This window comes from Propithecus coquereli, unplaced genomic scaffold (assembly GCF_000956105.1).
Source record: "Propithecus coquereli isolate 6110/MARCELLA unplaced genomic scaffold, Pcoq_1.0 Scaffold254, whole genome shotgun sequence".
Classification (NCBI taxonomy): Eukaryota; Metazoa; Chordata; class Mammalia; order Primates; family Indriidae; genus Propithecus; species Propithecus coquereli.
Genome location: NW_012148108.1, coordinates 128,020 through 140,744, shown reverse-complemented (window position 1 = coordinate 140,744; position 12,725 = coordinate 128,020). Strand labels below are relative to the sequence as shown.

The 12,725-nt window shown below is 66.1% G+C and overlaps 1 protein-coding gene across 1 annotated transcript; it reads left to right on the top strand.

The window, feature by feature from the left end:
* Window positions 1-1,576: 1,576 nt before the first annotated feature.
* On the top strand, window positions 1,577-11,786 carry LRP3 (low density lipoprotein receptor-related protein 3). The gene is made up of 6 exons (XM_012647038.1): window positions 1,577-1,619; window positions 7,307-7,445; window positions 8,817-9,031; window positions 9,455-10,571; window positions 10,770-10,902; window positions 11,128-11,786. Exons 2-6 carry the CDS (start codon window positions 7,432-7,434, stop codon window positions 11,713-11,715), a joined length of 2,067 nt encoding a protein of 688 aa, XP_012502492.1. The 5' UTR covers window positions 1,577-1,619; window positions 7,307-7,431; the 3' UTR covers window positions 11,716-11,786.
* Window positions 11,787-12,725: the final 939 nt, after the last annotated feature.

Here is a 12,725-nt window from a genome sequence, read left to right as displayed (position 1 = left end):
GCGCCGCGCCCCGGCCCGACCCCTCCGCGGCCGGGGCTTCCCGGAGCCCCGCGCCGCGACCGCTCCCGCTCGGAGGCCGCGGAGAGCGCGCTCCCCGCACTGGCCGCCGCGCTGCGCTCGCAGGCCCGGGAGGGCGGCTCTGGGCGCCGAGCCCGGGCGAGCACTGCCCGGCGGCCGGTTCCTGCGGGCGCCGGGGCCGGCAGGCGGCAGCTTTCTCCCGGCCTGCCCGCGCTGGCCTGGCGGCGAAGTGGCTTCGGGAGCTGTGGACAAAGGCCAGGCCGCCTGTCCCCCAAGAAGAAACTGTTTTCCTGCCGGGAGTCGGGGCGGGGCGGTGTTGGCGGCAGATGGGGACTGGCATGCCCGGCAGGAGGAGGATGGCTGCGAGGAGGCGGCTTTGAGAACGATCCTGCTTTCCCTTTGTGTCTTCTCAGCCCCCCGAGCAGCCTGTAGCCCATGGTGGTGCGTTTAGAGAGGGCTCAGGGGCCTGCCCAGGCCTGGCATCGGGGTGGGAGGTACTTCTGCCCTACCCCGAGTTACTCTGTCCACCTTTCCAGGGCCCTGTGGGGGAGAGGGGAGGGAAGGAGTTAAATCCTCAACCCACATGGCTCCTTTATTTACCATGATGGAGGAGGGAGGCCATTCCAAGAGCTGGGGGTCATTAGGGGACACTCTCTGATGTCACCGGTGAGGGCTCTGTAGCCTGACAGGTTTGCTGAAGCCACTGAAATGCCCAAGTGAAAAAGCTGTGCCCTCCTGTGCCTCCCCCTGCATGGGGGAGCTCTGGGTGGGGGTGGTGCGGGGAGAGCCCACATGCCAATTGCATGAGCTGGTCTGAAGAAGGGGCACAGCCCCAGGGCACCCCCCAATCTGGTGGCAGTTAGCTCTGGGCTCTGAGCTGCTAGGTGATGGGTGTCCCCAGTGAGCAGGGCAGGGGGACAGGCCCTCGGCCTCCCCAAGGCTGTCCCTGCTCAGGATGGTTGGCATGGCTCTGTCCAGCAGAGCTGGGTGTCCTGAGTGTGGGGGGGTGGGCAGCTGCCCCTGCTTCCTTGCCGAGTGGGGCGGGCCGGGCCCCTCCAGAGATGCTCCCTGTTTGGTTGGCACCCTCGGTGGGGAGGGGAAGCGGGAGCTGCTCGCTGACTCTGCCCATGTCCTCTCCTGGGCCACAACCCCAGGCAAAGCAGCAGGCGAAAGCAAAGGCTACCCCTGGAGGGGGGCGCTTGAGGGGTGCTGGGCAGTTCTCTGCCCCCCTTCTCAAGGTCAGTGTGGCACAGCGGAGAGGAGGGTACTGTCACCCACTAGCTGTGTGTCCCTGTAAATGGAGATAATCAGACCTGCTCCCCGCCAGTCCCCCTGGGTGGACAAGGTGGCCATCAAAGCCCTTCAGGGGCCTAGACACTGTCTTGGCAGACACGGTCTCTGTGCAGCCCTCTGGCTTTGCCCTGTGAGATCAGGGGGACCTGCCTTGAGTTCGGCTGTGATGTCTTGTGCCAGGGCAAGGACTGCCGCCAGCCCACGCTGTGCCGGGGACCCCGAGAGCGCTGCCCCCACTGACCCCTTTGTGTCTCCCACAGTGAACATCTTTCTCACTGGGAGGCTCAGCAGCGCAGTTCCTGCCTTAGGTAAGTCAGCTGCTTCGCCCCTTCCTCCTCTCCTCCCCAGCCTTCCTCTGGGCTAGTGACCTCTGGGGACAGGCCTTCAGGGTCCTGGTTCCACCCTGACATCCTCGTGCATCTTTTCTGCATCATAAAGGAGCAGTGTGGCCTTGGGCAAGCTTAAACTTCTGTGAGCCTCAGTTTCCTCGTCTGTAAAATGGGTGAAATAACAGGATTTGCCTGAAAATCTGGCTGTTAGGGTTCATTGAGCCAATGAAGCGAGGTGCTCAGCATGGTGTCTGGCGCATGGTGGCTTAATAGCGCTAGCAATCTGCCAAGGGTCCCGTATAACTGACATATTGTGCCTTCCGTAGGCCGTGGAGTTCCCAGAGGACCGGGAGGTGCCATGAGATGTCCATTTGTTTTAAAATAATCCCTAGGGTTTAATTCGTAGAGTTATGACTGATGACACAGAGAGGCCGATGCCATCGAAAGAAGAATTTATCACTTTTCTTGAGAGGAGAGGACACACCCTGCCACAGAGGGCCACGGGGGGATGACTAGGTGTGGTCAGGCAGAAGCAGGAGCTCGAGAAAGGCACAGGCCAGAGCCCTTGTTGGGGTTTGCACAGGGAAGTCGAGGCAAGGCAGAGTAAACAGCTTAGGACTGGCGACTTTGAATAATTCTAGCAGGTTTGAGCTATGGAGGTGGCCTCTAGTTGCCCGGTTCCTGGTCTGGGGTGCTCTAGGGCAGGGGAAATACTGTCTTGGTGTGTGACCCTTAGACAAGAAGGAGGGCGGTGGGCACAGCCTTGGATCAGCTGGTCTGCAGGTGACAGGTGAGCCAACTTGCAGGAGAGAGGTAGACACTGGCCGACGGTGCCCACAGAATCCAAGAGCAGGGTTAGAACACTGCCCTGCCTCCTGCCGTCTGTCCAGCCACCGCCGTCTTTGCACGCGTCGGTAAGCCCAGGCCCCCCTGGCCCTCAGTGTCGCCAGGAGAGTTCTGAGAAAGGCCCCAGGGAGCCTGTTCTATGATTGCTAAACCTCCCCATCTCTTGCTAATTCAGCCAATATACCGCCATCGCCAGCAAACCCTAGAAAGTAAAAAAGTAAGCACAAGTATTCACGTGAAAACGTGAGGTCAAGGTGTAGCCAGGGGGAGGGTCGCCAGTCTGGAGCCCTCTGACTTGTCTGTCGCAGGTTGTGCTGCATGGGGTGGGGGCCGGGGGGGTGCAGGCGGTGCCTGGGGTTTCCAGTTCTGCTCGTGGCCCAGCTTGCAGCAGAAACCCACGGAGGCTGGCTCAGGAGTTAGTTAGGACCTGGCGCTCGGGGAGAGGGACCCCTGCTGGCTGCGGTCACTGGGGTCGGAGGCCCAGGGTGCACAGAAGCATTTCTCACTGGCCTGTCTCCCCGGCTCTGCCTCTGCCTCGCCCTCGCTGTTCTCCGCACTGAGCTCCGAGCCCTGCAGCCCGGCCGCCTTTGCTGAGTGGGCTGCCCCAGGGCTGCCTTGCTCAGCGCCGGCCCAGCCGCCAGAGCTACGGCCGCGTCTCCCATCCCAATTTCCAGGCAAAGACTGGCTGGCCCAGCCTGGGTCAGATGCCTGTGGCCGTGGTAGAGAGTTGGGGGGAAAGAGGGGATGGGGTGGGGGGGCTCGTGACTTACAAACGTGAGCCCCAGGCCAGCCCTTGTGCTGGTGTGGTCGGTGGGCTTGTCGCCCCAAACGTGTCTGCCGTGTGCACATACCCCATGTTTAGAAAAGTAACGCTTAGGGGAAAAGGGCCACTCGTGGCACTAGGGGGAGAAAGGCATCCACCCAGGTCCTCGTGTTTGGTGGTTCTTAGTTGTCAAGACCTCGGGCCCAGCAGGGTCCACATTGCCTAACTCCAGGGGCTGCGTGCACAGCCGGCGTGGCCGTGGGTGGTGGTCTCGGCCCGAGCTCTCGGAGTCTGGTGTTGATGCCCCTGGCGTTGCTGACCAGCTTCAGGCCGCCGAACGGCCCCCTGCCGCCGTGGCGCCGAGACTCCGCATCTTCAGGGCTTTTCCTGGGGGTCCTGCCGCGAGGGAGCCTGGGTCAGGCACTGTGCCCCACAGCCCTCTCGGCCCTCACTGGGCCCAGGTGCTCCTGAGAGCCCAGCCGGGCTGCCCGGGGACCTCACGGGGTTTGGCCGCTCGCCCCTGTCCACCTTATTGTCGGGCACTGTCGGGCCAGAAGAGCCACTTCCTGCTCCCCCCGACCCCTGGCCTCTGGGCTCTGCCACAGGCCACTGTGGCCCCAGCAGGGGGAGCCTGGGCAGGGTCTTCACGTGGCTCCCCAGTCCCCGGGCAACTCCCGGCGCGTCTGGGGTGGGCCTCCCAGCTCTCCCTCGTCGGTGACACCGGGCGGGCTGTCCGGAGTATTGATCGCCTCTCGAAACCGGATCTGCAAATTGTGCTTCATCAGGCCTCGCTCTGTCCTCTCAGGAGTATTCGACGACTCTTTGGGCCAGGAGGGAAGGACGCCGGCCTGAAAGTGCCCTGTCATTCCTTGCCCACTTGAGCAGGCCACCTTGGCCCCTGGGCCCGAGGCCATCTTCTGCCCAGGGGAAGGCAGGCGCCTCCAGTTAGAGCTCAGACGGCCTCTCGGACCGCCCCCAAGCCCGCCAAACCCCTCTCTACGCATCAGTGTCCCCCCAAACACACAATCCACCTCTCCTCACTGCCCTCCCCGCATCACACGGCCTGTCACCAGCCCCACCCCCACCAGGCATCCTCAGAGACTCCCCTGCCCCATTGGCACCCCATCCCCCAACGTGAACGTCTGCCTGGAGACTGCCCTTTCCAGAGTTTCCAAGCCGTGCCTCAGAGACAGGCAACACCCACTGGCTCCATTTTACAGATGGACAAGCTGAGGCCCAGGGCAGAACAGTGTGTCTGGCAGTGTGGTCCTGGGACTGGATTCACGAGGCCCTCCCCTGCTGGTGCCGGGCTCTGGGCGGTGTGTTAGGGTGGGGCTGAGGCCTGCCTCACAGAGAGCGCTGGGGTGGCCGTCTGAGCTGGCGGCACCCTCCGGCCCATGGCCAAGCATCTAGTCAGGAGCCTCTGCCCAGAGCTCCCAGCCCCCTGCACGGGCCCAGCCTCGCCCCTGCCCCGCACCCGTCTGCATGGGGTCGGGCCGATGGGTGCACAAACCACGGTCTCGCGGCCCCCTTTGGAGAAGAGAAAAAAGTTAAGCGAGTGCCAATGCCGCTGTTGCCCCGATTTGGGAATTTCTGGGGTGCCCTCTGGGGTCAGGCTGTTTGGGGGTCTGCTGGGGCTTTGTTGAGAGGCAGAGCTGGCTGGCAGTGGCCAGCCAGACGTTCATGTTGGGGGGTGGGGTGCCCATGGGGCAGTCATCTGCTCCCGATGTGGCCGGCGGGCTGGAGAGACAGGCCTCCCGATCCCTGAACGGGTGGCCAGGCATCGGTCTAGCAGGGGGAAGTATTGTGGCTGAGGTGGCCAGAAGAGAGGAAGGTGGCAGGTGACACCCAGCATGAGGGCCTGGCTTTCCCCCGGGCCAGTCTGGGTGAGACAGACACCTGGCCTCGGTGAATACCTTGAAGACAGGCAGGTTTACCTCTGTGTCCTAGGGAAGGCCTGTGGGGCCAGGGTAAGGACAGACAGGTCCCTGCGTGGCGCTGGGCTGTCCTTGGGGCTGAGGGTGCCGGTAAACGAAGGGTGTCCCACCCTCGCTGACTTGAGGCCGCCCGACCCAGAGGCCCGATGCTTTGGTTTAACTTGTGCTTTGGAGACTTGTGGGAAGATGCGCCCCAGCCTTGCTGGGCCTCCCCCAGGAACCCCCTGCCCAGCACCCTCTGGGCGGAAACGCCTCTTCTGGGCTCGACAACCCCGCTTCTCCGGGGCGTTGCAGGTCAGCGCCAGGGGCCCTGTGAGGTCTGCATGGCTGGCGGCCCCACCTGGCAAAGGGCACCAGGCTGGGGCTGGGCGTGCTTGGCGTGTTTGGGGTGCTGTGTCCTGAGACTCCGCTCCGTTAGTGTAGTCCAGGCCTCCTGGGCGGGGGACAGCGTGCGCGGCTGCCACTCGCGCGGTGAGGAGTCTGAGGTTCGCAGAGGCGCCTCCCGCGGGCAGGTGTGAGTGGCGGGTGGGCAGGCGCTCAGGCCCTGGCTTGCACCTCGCTGACCCGGGACCGTTCAGGGTCTCATGGTGACGCGATGGTGGCCAGCCTTGCTTGAGGACTAAGGGTGGGTGTTTCTGTTCCTGTCCTTGGAGGCTCTTGTGAGCCTTCGGAGAGGCGCTTGGTTGGTGGGTGTCACCAACGCCCCCTTAGTCGCGGCGTCTGACCACCTGGAGCTCCGCAGTCACCGCAGGCCCCGTGGGGAGGGGTTCGGCTCGTGTCTCTGGATACCCTGCAGGGGCCTGAACTGACCAGTTCGCTCGGTGACCCCCACTGACTGACCCCGGCCATGTAGGCGGGACCCTGCGACGCAGCGTTGGGCCAGAGCCAGCGCGGCCCCTGCCTTCCCGGGGGAAGACTTCCATCCCATAATCCCAGGAACAAGCGGGAACTTGCTGCTGGGGCAGGGGCTGGGGGGCTGGAGCCGTGCTGGGGGCAGCTGGGGAGGGCTTCCCTGGAAGGGACCACGGAGCTGAGCGGAGCGAGTGATCAGCACTAGGGGGAGGGAGGGCACTCGGGGACCTGTAGAAGCAAAGTCTCCCCGACTGAGGGATCATGGGAGGAGCGGGTTGGGTGGCCAGGGGGTCGCGGGAGGTGTGAGGCAGAGGGGCGGGCAGGGAGGGGGCCGGGGCCACTGCAATGAGTTGTGCGCTTGTCCTAAGAGCATCGGAGGCAGCCAGAGGGCTCCCCTCCTTCCTGCAGCTGCTCCGTTTGGGGTCCCCGAGAGTCTTGCTGAGAGCGAGAGACAAGGCTGCCTCCAGGGCAACAGCAGCAGGTGCCAGCCGTAGGAGGGTGACAAGGTGGTGTCACTGGCTCTGGTGACTTGCCTTCTTGAGCCTTGGTTTCTCCATCTGGTTCTGCCATCTACCTCCCGTGGCTTCCCGCTCACACTCGGGATAAAGCCCAAATTCTGTACAAGGTGTGGTCAGCCCCAGCTTGTGTTTCTAGCCACGTCTGGACATTGCCACCCGCCTCCAGGTCTGTTTTACCGTCTTCAGCTGGGGTTCTGTGTAAAGTTTATCTTCTCCCCTCCCCAGCCTGTGAGTTCCATTCAGGGGGCCTTCTCCTGTCTTACTTAGCGTGCCTGTCACTGTGCTCAGTGCGTAGTAGCTGCTCACTAAATGCTGAGGGAGCAAAGCTCCTCTCCTCCCTCGGCTGAGATCTGCCTTCCGAGGGAGGGCAGGCGGGGGACCATAGCAGGGTGGCCTGTGCAGGCCTCACAGGACTAGGGGTGCAGAGTTCTCCACTGATCCTGTGCCTTGGAGGTGCTGGCTGCCAACGGGAGTTGGTGGGCTTGCTCCCAGCCCCGCTGGGGATTGGGGCACAGGACCGAGGCTCCGGCACACTGCGTAGGGCTGGGGGCTACAGGCGCCCCAAGTCCAGGTGGGTCTTCCTTGACCTCCCAAACACACCACTTCTGTGAAGTCTTGAGTTGGGGCCTTGCCCGTGGCCATGGCTGCCCTTGGCTGGACTTGGTCCCACGCTGGGGGAGGCCTGTGCTCAAACCGCGAGGTGCTTAAGCTTCCCACCCAAAGAGGGGGCTGGCATTTCTCTCCCGACAGCCGCGTGCAGCGGGAAGCTGGAGCAGCACACGGAGCGGCGCGGCGTCATCTACAGCCCGGCCTGGCCCCTCAACTACCCGCCGGGCACCAACTGCAGCTGGTACATCCAGGGCGACCGTGGGGACATGATCACCATCAGGTGAGGGGGTTCTGAGGGCGTCAGAGGGGATCAGCGTGGGCCCACTCGTGCTGGGTGAGTGAGCAAATGTGTGAGTGCGTGTCCAAGCAGGTGCGGAGGGCGCAGATGAGAGTGTACATGTGTGAGTGGAGCATGGCATGTATGTGAGCATACATACATGCTTGTGACATGCACAAGTCCACGTCTGAGCAGGCAAAAAGGACACGTGTGAGTGCACACGTGAGCATATGTATGTGCACGATCATGTCTGCACAAGCGCAGGGGGCATGTGTGTGAGCAGGCGTGTGAGAGGACACGTGTGACTGTGTGTGACCTGTACGCATGTGTGTGCACATGTGAGCACGCAGGTGTGCCCAGCTCTTGGTCTCTGAGCCTCTGAGGTTGGGTGCCCCGAGCTGCACCTCTTCCTGCCCTGACCTCTTTCACGGGGCGTGGGCTCTCTGCCACCTCCCCATTGCCGGAAGGGAGGGCTGGCACACACACCACTAGGAACACACACTGGGAACTGGTGGGCCTGGTCCAGCTGTCTCGGAGGTGGCAGAGGTGGCCTCTCCGGCCTGCAGGGTGGCTTGAGGCCAGGCTGGCACTGAGCCCAGAGCCGGTTTCCCCACGGGGCCTCGGGGCAGGGGAGTGAGCTGGGCAGGGGGCGGGGTGCTTGACTTGCAGAGGGAAGCGGGGTGAGGCGACTAGGAGTGGCACTGCAGGGCTGGGACCCCTGGCCTGGGGTGGTCATGGGGCCATTTGGCCAGCAAGTCACTTGTGGGTTCTATCTGCCTAGTTCTCCTAAATGCCAAAGCCCGGAAGGCCCAACCCCTAGTTACTCCATAGCTCCCAAACAGGGGTGTGCATGGTCTGTCCTAGTCTCTGTGCCTCAGTTTCCCCATGGCTCTAGGCCAGGGGGTCCAGGGCCAGTGTTTCTCCCCAGGTGACAAGGTGTCACCCAGCTCACCCTCAGTGCCATGCCTGGGAGTTTCCTGTCCCAGCAGACCTAGTGGGAGGGATCTGGGCCCTTGGGCCTCCACCTTCAGGGCAGAGTGTCGGGGACTCCCGGCTCCCCCTTCCGCTTCGGCTTTGGGCTGAACAATGAAAAATGGGGGGACGTGCTAGAAGTTTGACGAGAGATGCCGCACGCACTAATGGAGGGGGGACTTGCACGGGTGTCGTGTTGTTCTTCAGGGAGCTGCGCGGAGACCTCTGGGTGGGCAGAGTGGCCGGGCGTGGAGGAGTCGGGCGGTTTGGCGGAACGGGCAGGGACGGAGGATGGGGTGGGGTTGGCCGTCCGGGCCGTGAGCTCCAGTCTGACCACTGCCGGTCCTCGGCCACGGGGGCCCGGCCTGCCCACCCGGCCCGCGGTCCTCTCTGCCCCCGCAGCTTCCGCAACTTTGACGTGGAGGAGTCCCACCAGTGCTCCCTGGACTGGCTCCTGCTGGGCCCGGCAGCTCCCCCGCGCCAGGAGGCCTTCCGCCTGTGCGGCTCCGCCATCCCGCCCGCCTTCATCTCCGCCCGCGACCACGTCTGGATCTTCTTCCACTCGGACGCCTCCAGCTCCGGCCAGGCCCAGGGCTTCCGTCTCTCCTACATCCGAGGTGACGCTGGCCGTGGGGCCGGGCGGGGACGGCCGTGGAGTCCTCAGCGCTCGTGTGTGGGCCCCTGGCTCCCTGTGGGGCTCCCTGCCCGGCCTGACAGTGTTGGGACGGTGGTGGCACCGGTCATACCGCTGTCCCCGGATGCTCTGAGCCTCTCAGGGTCACTGGCCCCACCTCACAGGCTTGACTCAGGGGGACTCTCCCCCGACCCCGGGCTTGGAAACTGAGCCCACCCTGGCGTTTGAAGGGTCTCTGCCCCTCAGGCGGCCATGGAGAGGCAGGGGCCCTTCTTGGTCCTGCCACTCCTGTCCCCGCAGAGGCACAGCTGGGAAGGGGAACCACCTGCCGCGCCTGGCCCAGGCCCCTGCGCTGGAGGGAGGCCCTGCTCCCCTCACTGTCTCCTGCCGCCCCTTTGCCCCGCAGGGAAGCTGGGCCAGGCGTCCTGCCAGGCAGACGAGTTCCGCTGTGACAACGGCAAGTGCCTGCCGGGCCCGTGGCAGTGCAACACCGTGGACGAGTGCGGGGATGGCTCTGACGAGGGCAACTGCTCCGCGCCGGCCTCCGAGCCGCCGGGCAGCCTGTGCCCCGGGGGCACCTTCCCGTGCAGCGGGGCGCGCTCCACGCGCTGCCTGCCGGTGGAGCGGCGCTGCGACGGCACGCAGGACTGCGGCGACGGCTCCGACGAGGCCGGCTGCCCCGACCTGGCGTGCGGCCGGCGGCTGGGCAGCTTCTACGGCTCCTTCGCCTCCCCGGACCTGTTCGGCGCGGCCCGCGGGCCCTCGGACCTTCACTGCACGTGGCTGGTGGACACGCAGGACACACGGCGCGTGCTGCTGCAGCTGGAGCTGCGGCTGGGCTACGACGACTACGTGCAGGTGTACGAGGGCCTGGGCGAGCGCGGAGACCGGCTGCTGCAGACGCTGTCCTACCGCAGCAACCACCGGCCCGTGAGCCTCGAGGCCGCCCAGGGCCGCCTCACCGTGGCCTACCACGCCCGCGCCCGCAGCGCCGGCCACGGCTTCAACGCCACCTACCAGGTGAAGGGCTACTGCCTCCCCTGGGAGCAGCCGTGCGGGAACGGCGCTGAGGGCGGCCCGGACCCCTCCGGGGACCAGGGCTGCTTCTCGGAGTCACAGCGCTGTGACGGCTGGTGGCACTGCGCCAGCGGCCGAGACGAGCAGGGCTGCCCCGCCTGCCCGCCCGACCAGTACCCCTGCGAGGGCGGCAGCGGCCTGTGCTACACGCCCGCCGACCGCTGCAACAACCAGAAGAGCTGCCCCGACGGCGCCGACGAGAAGAACTGCTTCTCCTGCCAGCCCGGAACCTTCCACTGCGGCACCAACCTGTGCATCTTCGAGACGTGGCGCTGCGACGGCCAGGAGGACTGCCAGGACGGCAGCGACGAGCACGGCTGCCTGGCGGCCGTGCCCCGCAAGGTCATCACCGCCGCGCTCATCGGCAGCCTGGTGTGCGGCCTGCTGCTCGTCATCGCCCTGGGCTGCGCCTTCAAGCTCTACTCGCTGCGCACGCAGGAGTACAGGTGGGTGCCGCCCGCGGCCCGGCCCCGGCTCCGCACCGCCCCGGGCTCGTGGACCGGGGCCCGGCCATCCACGTACGGGCCGCCCCGTCCACGCCGGGTCCCGCGTGTTGCGATTCCGGGTGGAGGTGGGTCCCCGAGTCCTGTTGCCACAGCAGGTCCCGGCAGCCCCGCCATGCCGCCCTCCGCGCTTGCTCCCAGGGCCTTCGAGACCCAGATGACGCGCCTGGAGGCCGAGTTCGTGCGGCGGGAGGCGCCCCCATCCTACGGCCAGCTCATCGCCCAGGGCCTCATCCCCCCTGTGGAGGACTTTCCCGTCTACAGCGCGTCCCAGGTGAGCCCCCACGGGGCCCAGGCCCCCAGCTGGATCTCAGAGAAGACCCGAGATGGGGGCCAGGGGGCTGGGTGGGACGGCGTGTGGGAAGGGGGGGAGGGGCCTGGGCAGCGTGACCTGGGGGGTCGGGTGGGGGGCCCAGGTGGTCTTGGGCTCTCTGGGGCTGTGCTGACCTCTGCCGCTGAGCGGCCTGGCCACCCCCTCAGCCGCCGCCCCGCCCTGCAGGCCTCGGTGCTACAGAACCTCCGCACGGCCATGCGGCGACAGATGCGCCGACACGCTTCCCGCAGGGGGCCCTCCCGCCGCCGCCTGGGTCGCCTCTGGAACCGGCTCTTCCACCGGCCACGGGCACCCCGAGGCCAGATCCCGCTGCTGACCGCCGCGCGCACCTCACAGACAGTGCTGGGCGACGGGCTCCTCCAGCCCGCAGCAGGGGCGGCTCCGGACCCCCCGGCGCCCCTTACGGACACAGGCAGCCCCCGGGCGGCTGGGGTCGGACCCTCTAGTGCCCCCGGCCACGCATCCGGGGTGGGACCTTCAGTCCCACCCCCACCCTGCGGCCTGCGAGACTCAGAGTGCAGGCCTGTGGACAAGGACAGAAAGGCCTGCAGGGACCCTCTGGTGGACAGCCCGGCCGCTGCGGACACGGCTCGGGAGCCTTGCTCGGCCCAGGACCCCCACCCCCAGCCCCCCACTGCCAGCAGCACCCTCGGCCCCCGCTCGCCAGAGCCACTGGGGGTCTGCAGGAGCCCCCCGCCACCCCGCTCCCCGATGTTGGAGGCCAGTGACGACGAGGCCCTGCTGGTCTGCTGACCCGCCAGGCACGCTGGTGACCGCCACAGCCCCGCTTTGTAACCAGGGAATACACAGTCGTTTCTACCCTGCCTCTGCGTCCTTTCTTACCGAGGGGCCCACCCCGCAGCCCCGGCCAGCTGGCCGCATCAGCACAGGCCCCTGGAGGGCACGGTGGCGGGGGCTCCGGGGGATCGGCCAGGGCGAGAGGGTGGAGCGGTGGGCCCACCCTCTGCAGGGTCCCAGGCACCTGGGGCTCCGTCCCACCTCCCCACTCCATCCTGGGAGCCATTTCCAGAGGAGCAGGCCCCTGGCAGGGCTGTCGGAGCGTCTTCTGTGGCTTCTCGATGAGAACACCCTGCGGTGCACCAGCCCCCTCGCAGCCGTGCGGGAGTCGCAGAGAGGACCAAAGAGGGCTGAGCAGGCCCCTGGAGAGCTGGGCTAGGAGGCTTGTGTCCCCAGGCTCATGCTTTCGGTGGCGGCACGGGCCGGCCAGGCTGGCGCTCTCTGCCCTCCAGCTGAGAGGTCCATCTCCCGGCGCCGTGGCAGGGCTGGGAACGTGTGCACGGGGTAGAGGAAGCCCACGGGGTCTCTTGGAGGGCCTGAGGCCTCCAGGACATGCTGCTCTACGCTTTCTCAGGGGACAGAGGCCGAGGCACCGACTGACAGTGGCCAGGTCCACTCTATCCTGTGGCAGGGCCTCAGTCTCCCCACCTGTAAACTCGGGGAGACTGTGGGCTCTGAAGCCCTGACATGCACCCCACGGTGACTCCTGGGAAGACAATCCCCGCCGTGAACCCCAGGCTCTCCTGGGTGGCTGAGCTCTGGGTGCATCACGGGGCCTGGGGGAGTGGCAGACTGAGTGGCTGCCCCCTCCTCAATGTCCCCGTGGGGCAGGCTTGCTCTGGGTCCGCGGCAGAGAGTGCCTGGGTTAAGTGGCACAGCCCCCAAACGCTGAGAGCCTCCCCGAGCCTGCCCTGCACCTTCCCAGCCAGCTCCAGGCGCCGCCGCCCCCTCCAGGCTGTAACCCC

What these genes read in the sequence shown, in the direction of transcription:
- LRP3 (XM_012647038.1), top strand. An exon ending in CTGCGCACGCAGGAGTACAG is followed by an intron (nt 10,572 to 10,769) that starts GTGGGTGCCGCC and finishes GCTTGCTCCCAG; the next exon opens with GGCCTTCGAGACCCAGATGA. An exon ending in CCGTCTACAGCGCGTCCCAG is followed by an intron (nt 10,903 to 11,127) that starts GTGAGCCCCCAC and finishes CCCGCCCTGCAG; the next exon opens with GCCTCGGTGCTACAGAACCT.